This window comes from Micromys minutus, assembly GCF_963924665.1.
Source record: "Micromys minutus genome assembly, chromosome: 29".
NCBI classification, from domain to species: domain Eukaryota; kingdom Metazoa; phylum Chordata; class Mammalia; order Rodentia; family Muridae; genus Micromys; species Micromys minutus.
Genome location: NC_137964.1, coordinates 4,932,378 through 4,949,419, shown reverse-complemented (window position 1 = coordinate 4,949,419; position 17,042 = coordinate 4,932,378). Strand labels below are relative to the sequence as shown.

Genomic DNA, 17,042 nt, shown 5'->3' with positions numbered 1-17,042 from the left:
AATTTCTTTGTCACTGTTCTATTGCTATTATGGAAAAAATTTAATTGAAGACTTGTTTACTTGTTAACAGAGGCTTTGTTATCATCATGGAAGGAAGAAGGGTAGTATACAGGTTGGCACTATGACAATAACTAAAAGCTACATCCTGATTCATAATGGGTTGGGAAGAGCAAGAGGAACAGGAAGAGGTGGAGGGAGATGGAGAGGGAGAGGGAGAGGGAGAGGGAGAGGGAGAGGGAGAGAGAGAGAGAGAGAGAGAGAGAGAGAGAGAGAGAGTCCTGTACACTCAAAGCCAGAAGACATCAGGTCTTCTAGAACTCAAGTTACAAGAGGTTGTGAACTGCTCAATATTGGCTTTGAGGACCATACTCAGGTCATTTGCAAGAGTGATGAGCTCTCTTGATCACTGAGTAACCTCCACAACCCTGAAATTATAACTTTAAAAAATTCTGAAGTGATGATTATTGTTGAAATTGCAGAAATATACTATTCAGAGTGCCAGAGTTTTAGCATTAACCTCATTAATAAGACATCTATCGGTGCATGTAGAGACTTACAAAAGCTAATGTAGCATTATTTCAGCTCTATTTTGAGTTTGTTTACTTAAAGTAAATCACAAGCAATTGGCTATTTTATAGTAGCTATGTCTTCTTGAGTGACTAGTCTGCTATAAACTAGTGAAGCACTACTTAATTTAAAAATGAGCAATTTTTTTTCTTTCAAGTACCGTTACCTCTGCAAATTTATTACTTGCTTTAGAAGACTTTACTTGATTTGTATCAAGAAGGGGGTGTGTGAACTATAGCACGTGTGTGTGTGTGTGTGTGTGTGTGTGTGTGTGTGTGTGTGTGTGTGTTTGTGTCAGAGGACAACTTTGGGGACTTATTTTACCCTTCTATCATGTGGATCCTAAGGATAGCACTTACATCATCAGGCTTGGCTGTAAGCTTTTTTATCTACTGGGCCAACTCATTGGCCCCATCACCAGTTCTAGGAAACAGTTTCCTCATCTACTTGATTAGAAAACTTCTTTCTGTGAAGGCACAGCAACACAAATAGAGGTCTGGAAGGTGGAGACAATAGAGATCATACAGATTCCCAGTCCTGTTCCTGGGGCAGTTTCTTCCCAGTCTCCATGAAAGACTGAGTCATCACTGAGTCTGAGATATCCTTCCTTGAAAATGGTTTGAACATCCTTGTTAGAGTCAAAGTCAAGAATCAGGCATGTGTTAAGTTTGAAAATCAATTGTGTTGCCCTACTTTCTTGGAAAGCAAAAACAAGAATAAAATTTAAGACAATGGCTTGAGGGAGAGTGGGTCTGGCACCCAGACTTTATAGGCCCATTCACTGTGTCTTAAGGCTGGGACCTTGTTTTGTTGGCAGTGGTGTCCCTAGTCATTATGTCTGCACACAGAACAATTGGAGGAGATCTATCAGAGTTGGTTGATTTCTCTGCCCTTTGACCATAAAATCTATGGATTGTTTCCAAGTCTCACTACTTCTATTTCCCGTATTTCGCAGCCCATCTTTTTACTTTTTTATAGTCATACCGTCATCAAACAGTTCATGCAGATGATTACCAGGTGTCAGTCAGAGACAAACCTAAAAAGTGTGTAGACTATTTGATTTATACTTCATCATACTATGGGTTATGAGTCCATATGGCTTTTTGTGTAGGGGGATCCATGTGTGTGTATAGTTGCTTGTAGGGGTACACACACAAATGTGTGTGTGTGTGTGTGTGTTTTGGAGGAGCATATATATGAAGGTGTATGTGCATAATTGGGTGAACATGAGTATTGTTATCAGAAGTCTGGAGAAAACCTCAGATGCCACTCTCCAGGTACACTTTGCCTTCTGTTTGTGACAGGACCTCTCACTGGCCTGGGACTTCACTAAGTGGAGTAGTGTAGCTGGATAGTGTACTTCAGGGTTCTAATCATCCCCCAACCTTGCCACTGCAAGGCATACAACACTATGACCAAATTTTATGGAGGTTCTTGGGAATCAAACCCAGGACTTCACACTCGCCAGACAAGTACTTTCCTGAATGAGCCATCTCCAAAGTTTCATATAATTATTATAGTGAAATTCTTATGTCTACTCTGTGAATTCCCTGCCCACACACAACCTCATTTGTCCACACTCCCATGTTATTTTATAGCATGTCACATGTAAATATTTCATTTTCTCTCCAAAACTGAAAAAATATTTTAAAAACACCAATTAGTCCTATTTTCACTTTTCAGGACCACTTATTTTCATTTATATACTAAAATAAAAAATCAAATTAGAAGTGTTTTTTAGCTTCATGAAGAAGGTGGACTGAAAGTCATCCATGAAACTATAATATCTACTTGTCCTGTGCCCCATAAAATTATTTGGCTTCAGCTATTCTATGGAGGAGGGGGAGGAGAGAAAGAGAGAGAGAGAGAGAGAGAGAGAGAGAGAGAGAGAGAGAGAGAGAGAGAGAGAGACAGAGACAGAGAGAGACAGAGAGAGAGACAGAGAGAGAAGAAATCAAGGAAAATGCAGATGAGTAGAGCTACAAAGAAAGGAAACAAATGAGGGGGAATGTTAGCAGTGGGAAGGAGGGGACATTTAGCATTCCCCATAGTAACAGAGTGTCTTCACACCCCTCCCTCAGTTTGAGGCAGGAACCTACTATACCTTCATTTGTTCAATCTCATTATGGCTTTCAGAGTAGAATGTATTACCATTCTGGATGGGAATTTTTGTGTTTAATGATGTGTTTTCTCCTAAAAGGTGTTTACATTAATTTGTCTCAACAACACAGAGAGTGCCTGTGTTTTGGTGTGAGTTGGAAAGACTTTTAGCTAACAGGTTTTTAGTCAGATATCTGCAGTGAGGGTTCAGTTGCTAAAAGTCCACAAATATATGCTGTGTCATCTTGCTTGGGGTTAACTCCAAACATGCAGTTCTTGTGGTCTCTATGTTTCATCATTTTCATCTCTTCTGTGGCTCCAGGTTCAGCAAGGAGAACAAGAGGAACATTGATCCATATATATACCTACCCTTTGGGAACGGACCCAGGAATTGCCTTGGCATAAGGTTTGCTCTCATCAGCATAAAACTTGCTGTCATAGGAGTCCTGCAGAACTTCATTGTCCAGCCTTGTGAAGAAACACAGGTGAGGCAAGAAATGTTCTCAACAAACAGTACTTCAACTTTTTAATTTAAAAAAAGACATAGAGTTTTACATGTGGAAAATAAAATGCTTGTCTTAGCTACTTTTCTATTGTTGTGATTAAAAACTATGACCAAGGCAACTGATTTTTTTAAAAAAGGGATTTAATTGAACTTACACAGAACATTAATGTTCATGGTGATAGAGTGAAGATATGATGGCAGGATCAGCTGAGAGTTCAGAGATAGATAGATAGATAAAGATAGATAGGTAGATAGATAAAGATAGATAGGTAGATAGATAGATAGATAGGTAGATAGATAGATAGATAGAGAGAGAGAGAGGGGGGGGAATGAATGGTACCAGCCTTTTGAAACCTCAAAGCCCACCCCCAGTGATATACCACCTCCAAGTAGGTCACACTTTTGAACTCTTCCCAAAAAGTTCCATCAACAGGGACCCAAGTATCTGCAGAGGCCATTCTCATTTGAACCACCACAACGCTCATTAACATGTTAATAATGTATGGAACAAAGAATGTATGTGTCCGATATAAACTAAGGTCCTTTCACCCTGAGCTGTGTCTGAATAAAGCTCAAATAAGGAATTTATTTAGAGTCAGTCCAGATTAGTGGGACAATACTATATGAAATCTCCTTGAAATTGAGTCCAAAGCAACTGTAGATGGGGAGAGATTGTGTACACAGCATACATTAATCATCTTATTGTGGTTTGTGAGTGGGGAACATAACTAGGACTTAAGAGAACTTTGTAGGTGTCACGGATCTTTGGTCACTGGTTGTGCTTTACAACTACTGAAGAGCCTTAAATATTCACAATATCAGTCACATCAGATACACTGAAATAGTTCACCACAAGTGTGGCTTTAAAAGATATTCCTCACTTCTCCCGCACAACAAAAGTTGTGAAGCATTGATGTAACGTATTGTTACAAGATATCAAGCACTTCAGGTGTTCCGGTCATCCTGGCCATTTGGTCCCACATTTCAGGAGTTCAGCACCTCCAAAAATAACTTCCTTTTTTTACTTTTATAATAAGCCTCTGTTTCTTATTTCATCTTCCTCTTTACTCTTGTAATTCCATCTTAAATCAATACCCACAAGATTCAAAGAAACATTCCCAATGGTAATCAGGGCTCATTCATTTCAAACAGTCTCATACTCACCAGCAGCCCAAGTAATGGCATGGGGACCTGTTTTTTATTTTATGAAAGTTTAGTCTTGGCTTAGGCTTTTCCACAAAGAGCTCTTATACTCAAATTAACGAGTTTATAATAATCTATATTGTATCACATGGCCCATTACCCCTTGAGTACATGGCACCTGTTCTTTCTCTTCTGCCTGGTCAAACTTCTCACCTGATTCTTTGCCACCATTCTTTTCTCTGCCCAGGAGTCCCACCTATCATTTTCTGGCTTAATATAGGCCATTAGTACTTTATTAAACCAATCAGAAGATGTTGGCAGGAGTGTTTACAGATTATAATTCAGCCATAAGAATAACAGTGCTAAAGTCTATCCTGTAATCTGATCTCTGCTGGCACAGAGATCACTATCAGAATAATACAAAAAACAACATTTACACAGTGCACAGAATAGCAGCTTAACAATTGGTTCCCACAGATTCTCCATCATTCAAGTCAATACCTTATTTAAACCATCCAATTCAGCTCTCTGTATCTTCTTTGGATTGACGAATACACCATCCCTTATAAATACATTGAAATCCTTTAGTATTTGAAGAGCGGTTGCCAGTTGTCTTAAGAGATCTTAAAACTTTATTTTATTTTATTATTTATTTATTTATTTTTAACTTTATTTTAAAAAAACAATGATAAATGTACAAATTTTTAAGCATTTTTTTCATAAAAGTATGTAAACACATTTTTATAAGGTTGTAATTAAGTAATTGTGGGTACCTATACATACACATATGTATATATGTAACCATAATATAGGAAAAGAGGTTATTAATTTGAGGAGATAGAAGAGAAACTGGAAAGGGCTTTAGGAAAAAAAAGGGGGATGTGATACAGTTCTATTTTAATTAAAATATATTCTTTTTTTCTTGATCTTCACACAGTCTGTGGGTTGTTTCTGGGGAGTTCAGGGTTTTTTGGGGTTAGTATCCCATTATCAGTGACTGCATTTATGTCTGTTCTTTTGTGACTGGGTTATCTCACTCAGGATGATATTCTCTAGATGCATCCATTTTCTTGAGAATTTCGTAAGGCCATTGTTTCTGATAGCTGAGTAGTACTCCATTGTGTAAATGTACCACAATTTTTGTATCCATTCATCTACTGAAGGACATCTGGGTTCTTTCCAGCTTCTGGCTATTATAAATAGAGCTGCAATGAACATTGTGGTGCATGTATCTTTGTTGTATGTTGGAGTACCTCTGGGGTAAATGCCCAGAAGTGGAATAGCTGGGTCTTCTGGTAGTAGTATGTCCATTTTTCTGAGGAACCGCCAGACTGATTTCCAGAGTGGTTGTATCAGTTTACAACCTCACCAACAGCGGAGAAGTGTTCCTCTTTCTCCACTTTCTCGCCAGCATCTATTGTCATCTGAGTTTTGGATCTTGGTCAAACTGACTGGTGTGAGGTGAAATCTCAGGATTGTTTTGATTTGCATTTCCCTGATGGCTAAGGATGTTGAGCACTTTCTTGGATGTTTCTCAGCCATTCGATATTTCTCAATTGAGAATTTTTTGTTTAAATCTGTACCCCATTTTTTAATAGGGTTGTTTAATTCTCTGGTATCTCACTTTTTGAGTTCTTGGTATACCTTGGTTATTAGGCCTCTATCTGATGTGGGGTTGGTAAAGATCTTTTCCCATTCTGTTGCCTGTTATTTTGTTTTCATGATAGTGTCTTTAGACTTACAGAAACTTTGCAATCTCATTAAGTCCCATTTGTCAATCTTTGACCATAGAGATCGAGCTATTGGTGTTCTGTTCAGGAAATTGCCTCCTGTGCCTATGAGTTCTAAGGTTTTCCTGACTTTCTCATCTAATAGTTTCAGTGTATCTGGTTTAATGTGGAGATCTTTGATCCACTTGCACTTGAGCTTTGTACAAGGAGATAAGAAAGGGTCAATTTTCATTCTTCTGCATGGTGAATGCCAGTTGGACCAACACCATTTGTTGAAGAGGCTGTGCTTTTTCCACTGAATGTTTACAGCACCTTTGTCAAAAATCAAGTGACCATATATATGAGGGCTCATTTCTGGATCTTCGATTCTATTCCATTGATCTACATGCCTATTTTTGTACCAGTACCATGCAGTTTTCAGCACAATTGCCTTGTAATACAGCTTGAGGTCAGGGATAGTGATTCCCACAGATGTTTTCTTGTTGTTGAGGATGGATTTCACTATTCTAGGTCTTTTGTTATTCCAGATGAAATTGCACATTGATCTTTCCAACTCTATGAAGAACTGGGTTGGAATTTTGATGGGGATTGCATTGAATCTGTAGATTGCTTTTGGTAAGATGGCCATTTTTAAAATGTTGATCTTTCTAATCCATGAGCATGGGAGATATTTCCATTTTCTAAGATCTTCCTCAATTTCCTTCTTTAGCGGTTTGAAGTTCTTGTCATACAGGTCCTTCACTTGCTTAGTAAGAGTCACACCAAGGTATTTCATAGTTTTTGTGACGATTGTGAAGGGCACCTTTTCCCTAATTTCTTTCTCCACATGTTTGTCCTTTGAGTATAGGAAGGCTACTGATTTGTGTGAGTTAATTTTATATCCAGCCACTTTACTGAACTTGTTTATCAGCTGTAGGAGTTCTCTGGTGGAATTTGTGGAATCGCTTAAGTACACTATCATGTCATTGGCAAAGAGTGATGTTTTTATCTTTTCCTTTTCGATTTGTATCCCCTTGATCTTTTTTTGCTGTCTAATTGCTCCGGCCAGGACTTCTAGTACTATGTTGAGTAGGTATGGGGAGAGTGGGCAGCCTTGTTGAGTCCCTGATTTTAGTGGGATTGCTTCAAGTTTTCCACCGTTAAGTTTGATGTTGGCTGTTGGTTTGCTGTATATTGCTTTTATTATGTTTAGGTATGGCCTTGGATTCCTGTTCTTTTCAATACATTTAACATGAAGCGGTGTTGAATTTTGTCAAATGCTTTCTCAGCATCTAGTGAGATAACCATGTGGTTTTTATCTTTGAGTTTGTTTATATGGTGGATTACATTGATGGATTTCCAAATGTTAATCCATCCCTGCATGCCAGGGATGAAGCCTACTTGATCGTGGTGAATGATCATTTTGATGTGTTCTTGGATTTGTTTTGTGAGAATTTTCTTGAGTATTTTTGCATTAATGTTCATAAGTGAGATTGTTCTGAGGTTCTCTTTCCTTGTACGGTCTTTGTGTGGTTTAGGAATGAGGGTTATTGTAGCCTTAAAAAATGAGTTAGGTAGTTTTCCATCTGATTCTAATTTGTGGAATAGTTTGGAGAGTATTGGTATTATGTAGTCAATAAATGTCTGATAAAATTCTGCACTAAACCCATCTGGACCTGGGCTTTTTTGGTTGGTAGGCTTTTGATGACTGCCTGTATTTCTTAGTTGTTATGGGATTATTTAGATGGTTTACCTGGTCCTGATTTAACTTTAGTACATTGTATCTGTCTAGGAATTCATCCATTTCCTCCAAATTTTCCAGATTTGTTGAGTATAGGCTTTTGTAGTAGGATCTGATGATTTCTTGAATTTCCTTACTTTCAGTTGTTATTTCTCCACTTTCCTTCTGATTTTGTTAATTGGATACTCTCTCTTTGCCCTCTCATTAGTCTGGCTAAGGGTTTATCAATCTTGTTGATTTTCTCAAATAACCAGCTCTTGGTTTTGTTGATTCTTTCAATGGTTCTTTTTGTTTCTATTTGGTGTATTTCTGCCCTAAGTTTGATTATTTCTTGCTGTCTACTCCTCTTGGGTGTATCTGCTTCTTTTTGTTCTAGAGCTTTCAACTGTGCTGTCAAGTTGCTGATGTATGCTCTCTCCAGTTTTTTTTTTTTGCAAGCACTCAGAGCTATGAGTTTTCCTCTCAGTACTGCTTTCATTGCATCCCATAGGTTTGTGTATGTCGTGTTTTTGTTTTCATTGAATTCTAGAAAATCTTGATTTCTTTTTTTATTTCTTCCTTGAGTCTTCTATCGTTTAACAGAGCATTGTTTAGTTTTTATGTGTATGTGGGCTATTGTTGTCTTTGTTGTTGTTAAAGTCCAGCTTTAGACCATGATGATCTGAGAGGATGTATGGGAATATTTCAATCTTTTTTTATCTATTGAGGCTCATTTTATTACCAATTATCTGGTCAATTTTTGAGAAGGTGCCATGAGGTGCTGAGAAGAAGGTGTATTCTTTTTTTTTTTTTAATATGATATGTTCTGTAGATATCTATTAATTCTAGTTGGTTTATAACCTCTGCTAGTTTTACAGTATCCTTGTTCAGTTTTTGTTTCCCTTATCTATCCTTTGGACAGAGTGGGGTATTGTGGTCTCCCAGTATTATTGTGTGGGCACAATGTATTTTTTGAGCTTTAGTAGGGTTAATTTTATGAATATAAGTGGTTTTGTATTTGGAGCATATATGTTAAGGATTGAGACTTCCTCCTGATAAATTTCTCCTGTAATGAGTAAAAAGTGTCCTTCCTCATCTTTTTTGATACCTTTTGGTTGAAAATCTACTTTATTCTATATTAGAATGTCTACTCCTGCTTACTTCTTCGGTCCATTTGCTTGGAAGTTTTTTTCTCCACCCTTTTACTCTGAGATAGTTTTTTTGTTTGTCTCTGAGATGAGTTTCTTGTATGCAACAAATTGTTGGGTTTTGTTTATGTATCCAGTCTGATAGCCTATGTCTCTTTATTGGGGAATCGAGTCCATTTATGTTAACAGGTATCAAGGAATAGTGGTTGTTGTTTCCTGCTATTTTTGCTCTTGGAGGTTGAATTGTGCCTGTATGTCTTTCTTCTTTTGGTTTTCTTGCTTAGAGGTTTTCTTGTTTTTATTGGGATGTAGTTCCCCTCATTGCAATCAGTTTTTCACCTATAATTTGTTGTAGTGTTGGGTTTGTTGTCAGATATTGTGTAAATTTACTTTTGTCTTGGATTATCTTAGTCTCTCCATCTATGGTGATTGAGAGTTTTGCTGGGTATAGCAGCTTTGTCTGGCACCTGTGCTCTCTTAGGGCCTGCATGATGTCTGACCAGGCTCTTCTAGCTTTCATAGTCTCTGTTGAGTAGTCAGGTGTGATTCTGATTGGTCTGCCTTTGTATGTTAAATGACCTTTATCCCTTACTGCTTTTAATATTTTTTCTTTACTTTGGGCACTTGGCGTTTTGACTATTATGTGTCGGGAGGAGTTTCTTTTCTGATTTAATCTATTTGGAGTTCAGTAGGCTTGTTTTATGCTCATGGTCATCTCATTCTTAAGGGTAGGGAAGTTTTCTTCTATGATTTTGTTGAAGATATTTACTGTGCCTCTTAGTTGATATTCTTCTCCCTCTTCTATTCCTATTATCCTTAGGTTTGGTCTTCTCATTGTGTCCTGGATCTCCTGGACATTTTGGATTAGGAGCTTTTTGGTTTTTGTGTCTTCTCTAATTGTTTTGTCTATGTTTACAATGTTGTATTCAGCCCCCAAGATTCTCTCTTCCATCTCTTGTAGTCTATTGGAAATGGTTGCATCTGTGACTCCTGATTTCTTTTTTAGGTGTTCTACCTCTAGGGTTGTCTCTTTTAGTGTTTTCTTTATTGTGTCAATTTCCATTTTAAATTCCTTCTTTCATTCTTCCATCTCTTTGGTTCTGTTTTCCTCTAGTTCTTTGATTTCTTTGAGTGTTTTTCTTGTTTCCTCTTTAAAAGCTTCTGATACTTTTTCGTTTTCCTCCTGTTTTTGTTTAAGGATCTCTATCATTGTCTTGAGGCATGATTTTAGGTCTGCTTCTTCTTTTTCTGGTATGTTTGGCATTCCGCTGTTTGCTGTGATGGGAGAGCTGGGTACTGGTGTTGCCAGGTTTTCTTGGTTTCCCTGGGGTACGTTCTTTCCCTTTCCTCTTGCCATCTTGTTTTCAGTCTTATGTCCCTGGATCACTGCTGGATCACCACTGGCTCACTGGTGGTTCACTGCTGTTCCAGTCCTTTAGTCCCTGAATCACCGCTGACCCACTGCTGACTCACCGCTGTTCAGCTGGCTCACTGTTGTTCCTCGTGGCGGGTGTTCTGACTGTGGTTCCTCACTCCCTGTTGTCTGCTGCTGTCTCACTGCTGATCCTGGTGGCAGGTGGGCTGAGTTCGGTTCCTCACTCCTTGTTGTTCAGCTGGGAATAACCCGATGCAGGGTTACTGGTTCCCTGGAGTAAGCTTGGGTGAGGAGGGGGAACCGGGGGACCGCAGGCTGAGTCACCACTGGCTCACTGCTGATCCTGGTCACTTTATTTTATTTAAAAAATTTTAAATAACATATGTAGGTGAATCTTTATGTTTGTATTTAGAGAACATGCACTCAACCCATGTTATTATTCTAACAAAATATTAGAATAATAAGACAGGACATGTAGAATGTTGAAACATCTTTCCTGAAGAACTTAAAGACAAATATTTTATTTCAAAAATATGTGTTGTCTTTATTCTCATTAATGACTGTGGTAGTTTGAATATGAATGGCCCTCCCAGGCTAATATATTTGAATACTCATTCATCAGGGAGTAGTACTATTTGAGAAGAAATAGGTGTACCTTTGTTGTCCGAAGTACATCACTGGGAATAGGCTTTGAGGTTTCAAAACTCTATACTAGGCCCAGTTGCTCTCTGTGCTTGTTGATCAAAAGGCAGCTCTCAGCTTCTTCCTTCGCACCATACCTGCCTGCTTATTGGCATGCTCCTTCTCACCATGATGAGAATGGACCAAGCCTCTGAAACTTTAAGCAAGTCCTTAGTCAAGGTCATGGTGTTTCTTCACAGGACTAGAACAGTGACCAAGACAATGGGGATACTATGTATTCACGGCCTGATGGTTATGTTCCCAAGCACATGTATAAAGCATATACATAAAGCTTTCCTGTTCCATCACCATTTTTTCAAGGAGGCCATGAGGACTTTAGTGGCATGTACCTGCAGTATGGCTGTTCTGTAGGACTGTGCAGTGTTTTTTTTTTAAGATGGACACATGGACAAGGCATTTAGTGTTGAAAATAAGCAGGACTTAGGGATCACCTAACAAGCTGACATCCCTCCCAATGACAGTTTTTTCCTCTTTTCCTCTTGTACTAAGATCAAATTGCCACAGTAGAAGATTTCCTCTGTAGCAACTGAGCCAAATGATTATGAAAAAATTGAATTACTCAGAAGGTCACCCTTAACATAACCCTTGGAAGCTAAAATAACAAGAGCCTAAGCTTCTTGAAGTTCTTGTCTATCACCAAACTGAGTGCACACACCTGATGCCCAGGCATTTTGACAGCTGAGACTCTTTTTTCATAGAGGTGAAATTGTGATACCTGCTCAGGGTTACGTTATGCTTCCAAAATGTAAATTTAACTTTATATTGCATTCAAAATCCATTTTCCATATACTTAAGGTATAATTTAAAAATTTAACATGTCCTTTTCACTTAAAATTTAAGTCATTAAAGAGCACAAGCCAACATAACTTTTCCCTGCGCTGTATACACAGTAGGTATTCAACTAATACTTTTCTGTATTAAAAATAGATGAGCTTTTAGTATCCAGACTCAGTGAATATATAGGCATAATGAACTCAGGATGGATGGCTGATATAGATGACTGATACTATTATATCACACATGCTGATATACAGTGTATTTGCGTGTATGAAGCATCATGGTTCTTGCTTCTGCTCTTGCTGGTAAGTTCACTCACTGCTTCTTATTATGATTGTTCAACTACTGCAGATCCCCCTGAAGATCAGCAAGCATCCAATTTTCCAACCAGAAAAAGCCATCATTCTAAAGGTTGTGTCAAGAGATAAATCCAGATCTGGACCATAAATTTCCCTCAGGAAGCATGTTATAATCTTCAAGGAGACTGTGTCACAGAACACCAGAGAATTTAATTAACCTTAACATAAGACCAACATAATATGGGATCAATCATCTTTCCTTGATGACTGAGAATTCAGAAATTCATTGAACTTATTCAGTGGCTCTGCAGTGTTTCATCTATTTTTTGATTCAAAGGAAATTATTATCCCAATAGTAGATATGGAGGTTCACCTTCTAATTTTTGTGAGATTATCTACACTGATTCCAGTTAGTTCCATCAATTCTGAATTCTAACTGCAGCAACTATTTCTCTATAGTTCTATCAATAGAAATGATTACAATGACTGCTAGTAAATGTGTATCAAATTTTCTCTTTGTAATAATGTGGAATATGATATTAAGAATATAAATAAATATATCTTTCAAAATGTGTGATGTGCTTTTATCACTATACACATCAATGGCACAACCACTGAATCAATAAAACAAGATATTAATCCTTTCTAATCACACTTGTGTGAGCCAGATTGGGACACCCATTTGACTCTAAAAGTTTGGTGATGATGATCCATTTTGACTTGACATATTTCTTGAGAAATATATTCATGGTTTAATTTTGCCACATTTGAAGGATTTACAATATAGCTTAGATGAAACTTTGTTCTTAGGATTGACCTAGCATTATCTTCCTCTCTTCACTCATCTTTGAAAGTCCATGCTTTCTTAGACTTCTTTGGAATCTATGGCTGTTAGTATTGTCAACTTCAGAAAATTCAGAATCACCTGGGAGGGATGCAGGCCTCTAGTCATGCCTGTGAAGAATATTTTGATTAAGTTGATTAAGGTGTGATGACTTACCCACTGTGGGTGGCACCATATGGAATCTAGGACATATACATAGAGAAAGGAAGTAGAGCACCAGTAAGTATCCATTGCCTCATGATCATGGATTCCAAATGGCAAATCTTCAGGCTCCTGCTACCCTAACTTCTACTCCAAGAGGAAATCTCCTAGAGAACTGTGAAGAAGAGTTACCTATTTCTTTCCTAAGTTGCTTTTGTCACAGTATTTATCATAGCAACAGGACAAAAAATGAAGACAAAATCCATCATGTGCTCCTTGCTGTCTTACAACAGTGACAATAAAATAAAAATGATCAACTGATCCCAGGGCACCCCTGCCTCCAGGTATAGTGAAGTAGAAGACATCCAAGCCACCCACATCTCCACTTTGAATCCATTTCTAGGACAATTACCTAAAGATCGTGGAGAAAAGATGGTTAATTGGACAACAGGATATAAACCTCTTTTGAAGTAGATCTTTGGGGGAAATTACAGTCTCTGTCATAATACCAGTAGTCCAGTTTAGTAGTGTCAGGATACCAAACACAAATCAGCAGTGGTAGCTTGATCCAACAGAAACTGCCAGGACTCAACCAAATAGGCATGGGTTAGTGGGAATAAGTCCAACCAGGGACAACAGAAGTTCTCTGCCATGCCTTTCTCAAGACAAGCAAAGACAAAGATGCAAGACCAGCAAATACTTTCTCCAGACATCACATTTTCTTCCATAAGTCTTACCTCAGCAAAATACCATGTAAGTCTGCCTCGCCTTGTGAGTCTGTATCACCTGACATATCCAGAAACTTCCACTTCACCAGTGGTTCACAAGTTTCATTAAAATAAATTGGGGTAGCACAAATGAGTCAGAGAGATCATCTGACAATTAGATCCCCATCAACCCCATAAAAAACCAGAAAAGGTGGTATATACCTGTAATCCTAGTGATACAGAGAAAAAGGCAGGGCCATCCCTGGAGTTTTCTGGATGGTCTTGCCAGTCAGTGAGTTCATTGACAGTTCCAGTCTTGAGGAGGTCCAGCAAGATGGCTCAGTAAGTTGTCAGCTGACAAGACTTACAATCTGTATTTAATTTCAGAGCCCATATGGTAAAAGGAGAGAGAACCAACCATAAGTTGACTTATGATTTCTACACAGGCACTGAGATGCATGTACATTTGCACGCATGTGCGCGTGCGCACGCACACACACACACACACACACACACACACACACACACACAAACACACTAAAATGTAATTTAAATAATAATTATGAAGTAGAATGACATTGAGGACTACACATTGAAATCAACCTATGACCTCCATACATATTCACACACATTTGAACATGTAAGTATCTATACAAGTATATAACACACACACATGTGTGTATGTATACACACACACTCACACACACACACACACACACACACACACACATATATGTCATGGCAAAATGAATGGAAATATTTTCAAGCAATAGGAAAAGTCAAAGAAGGTTAGCTCTCACTTGAATTAAAAAGACCAGATCTAAACCAGATCGAGACAACCATTGACTCTAAAGATCAGAAATATTTAGTTCCTTGGTACTGTATGGACATGATATTATTACACCCATGAAGTCACAGAAGCCCTAGTTAGCTGTACAAGACACACTTAAGAGCACGCCAGTTAACATTCCATCAGGAGTTGCCAGGGAACAGGAGCTTATAATAGTTTATGGCTGCTAAGGGAAGGAGAGTCAGTTTATCTCTTGGGGTATAGCCTGAGGTAATTGTCTCTGCTCCAGTGGATGACCCAAAACTATATACATATGGGCAACATTAATTAGACTTAGTGGGTTGTAAACAGAAAAGAAAACATAATGTTGGGTGGAGAATTTGGGAGGGCATCCAAAGAAATTTGAGAGAATAAGTGATGTATGTGAAAAAAATATATTGTGTGAATATGAAATTTTCTAAAAATAAAAATCTTTTATTATTTTAAAATGTTTTGTTTGTAATTCTTCTGCATTTAGTTTTCTATGTTCTCTCTTAATATATCTAAAGAGCTCAGGTCAGTGGGCCATGTTCACAGAATTAGAAAGTTTAGTGCCCAATACTGGATGAGAAAAGTAATCATCACTTTCATCCAGCTATGAACCATGTGAGCTATAATAATTACCTGCCTGAAAAACATGCTCACTGGAGGAACTGTGGCACAGATGTTATGGAAGTAACCAATCACTTTTCAAGTTGGATTTTAGGCCAATGCCATGAGATTGAGCCAACAACAGATGTTGTATTTGAGCCCACAAACATGAGACTAGATAAGTCATGAGTCCTAGGGGGAAAACTATACCATTAACCTATTAAATGAATGTAGCAATGAAAAGATTATTAAATCTGCTCTTACCATAGAATAGCCCATTATTCAACCCTCATTAGAGAAACTTCTTTGTGCAGTATTCAGTAGTTAACAAGAAAACCTTGTCAACTTGAAGCAACTTTGAAATGCTTAGCTCTAACTAGGTAGAGTGTCTGGATAATACATCTCCTTTCAAGGTACAATAGAAGTCAGAAAGATTGTAAGAACCAGAAGTAACCAAGGAAACTGCATTTCAGAGACAACATACAAAGATGTACATATGAACTCACAGAGACTGTGACGAAATTCACACAGTATGCACAAGCTCAAACCAGAAAATTCTATATACGGTCAACAGAGATCTCCTGGGAGAGGAAAAGTCATTTTCTGAAATGCAGTGACACTGAGTGTATCAACTACATTGCAGGGCAGGCCACACCAGGAATAGCTGTTTAACACAAACTGGACTCTATCGCTTTTGCTTTGTTTTAAAATAGTGTGAGAGTATATAATGTTGGGTACGAAAGGATAGAATCTAGGAAGAGTTGGGGAAGGAATTACTATGATGCTAACATTCAATGATGCTCTCAAAAACATAAAACAGTTTTAAAATTAAAAATTTTAAAGAGATGGTTATTTATATTTTCTGTGTAGTGTTTATTGTACAATACTGCCGCTAGATCATCTGTTATCAATTCTACAATTAGAGTTGTCACAATAGTTCACTGTTTCATCAAAAAAAAAAAAAAAAAAAAAAAAAAAAAAAAAAAAAAAACTATTGACCAAATTTAAGAGACATGGTTAATGTCAAAAGAGCTCACAGGAAATTGATGGAGACAACTAGATGTGAATGTAAATGGTTGCGTGAGAACCAGCAAATTTCCTGTTCTACCAGTGACATGGTCATCCCTGTTACATTATATGGTTCTTTGTATAGACACTGAGAAGCTCAGTAGATGTAGTGAATCTTTAACCATGCATCAAGATGACCCAATTAAGCCCTATCATTGTCTAGATTTTATTCATTAGGTAAATTAGAGGGTCCAGTTTTCTTACTACTTTTACAGCAGAACTTCTTAAGGTAAATTCATGCTCCAGTTACAATTACATATCATTGCACAACCTTTAGAACAGTGGGTTTTCTGGTTGAAGAAATGGTTGCCTGCTTAATTTCAGAGATATCTACAAAAAGGGAAGAAAAATATTGAGAATCAATGAGTGAGACAACAACACCAGAAGAAAAATTGAAAATGAGCATTTGGGAAAATAATGTTTTGCAGAAATAAAAATGCTACATTTAACATTAAATATTTTGACTTCATTATTCTCCAAGCTGTGTCAATTGTATGGTGAGAGTATGCATCCAAACATGCATTATGTAAAAAGAGGATTGAAAATTTGGGGTCGGAGACAATTTTATGTTGTTCTCTATTATTTCTGTTACATAAAACAAGTGAGTTAACTCTTTAACCTTATTCATAGGTATTAAGTCATATATTTTTAAGTCACAAAAAGCTATGTTTGCTTTGTTGAAACTTGCAAGTTAATCTTAAGAGGATACATTTCAACCCTATGAACAGTTTCAGCTCCTAGATCACCACTATAGTTGAGCTCATTCAGGGCAAGTCGTCAAGAGGGAAAATACTTTTTGCTTGCTTTTCTAGCATCT

At 37.6% G+C, this 17,042-nt stretch overlaps 1 protein-coding gene across 1 annotated transcript in view; it reads left to right on the top strand.

Moving 5' to 3' along the window:
- LOC308439100 (cytochrome P450 3A25-like) overlaps window positions 1-12,193 on the top strand; it is a gene marked incomplete at both ends in the record, with an annotated part of 63,899 nt that extends 51,706 nt beyond the window's left edge. The window contains 2 exon segments of the mRNA XM_080940712.1: window positions 2,990-3,152; window positions 12,098-12,193. Of these exon segments, the coding sequence (XP_080796838.1) occupies window positions 2,990-3,152; window positions 12,098-12,193 (259 nt within the window).
- Between the last annotated feature and the right edge of the window lie 4,849 nt (window positions 12,194-17,042).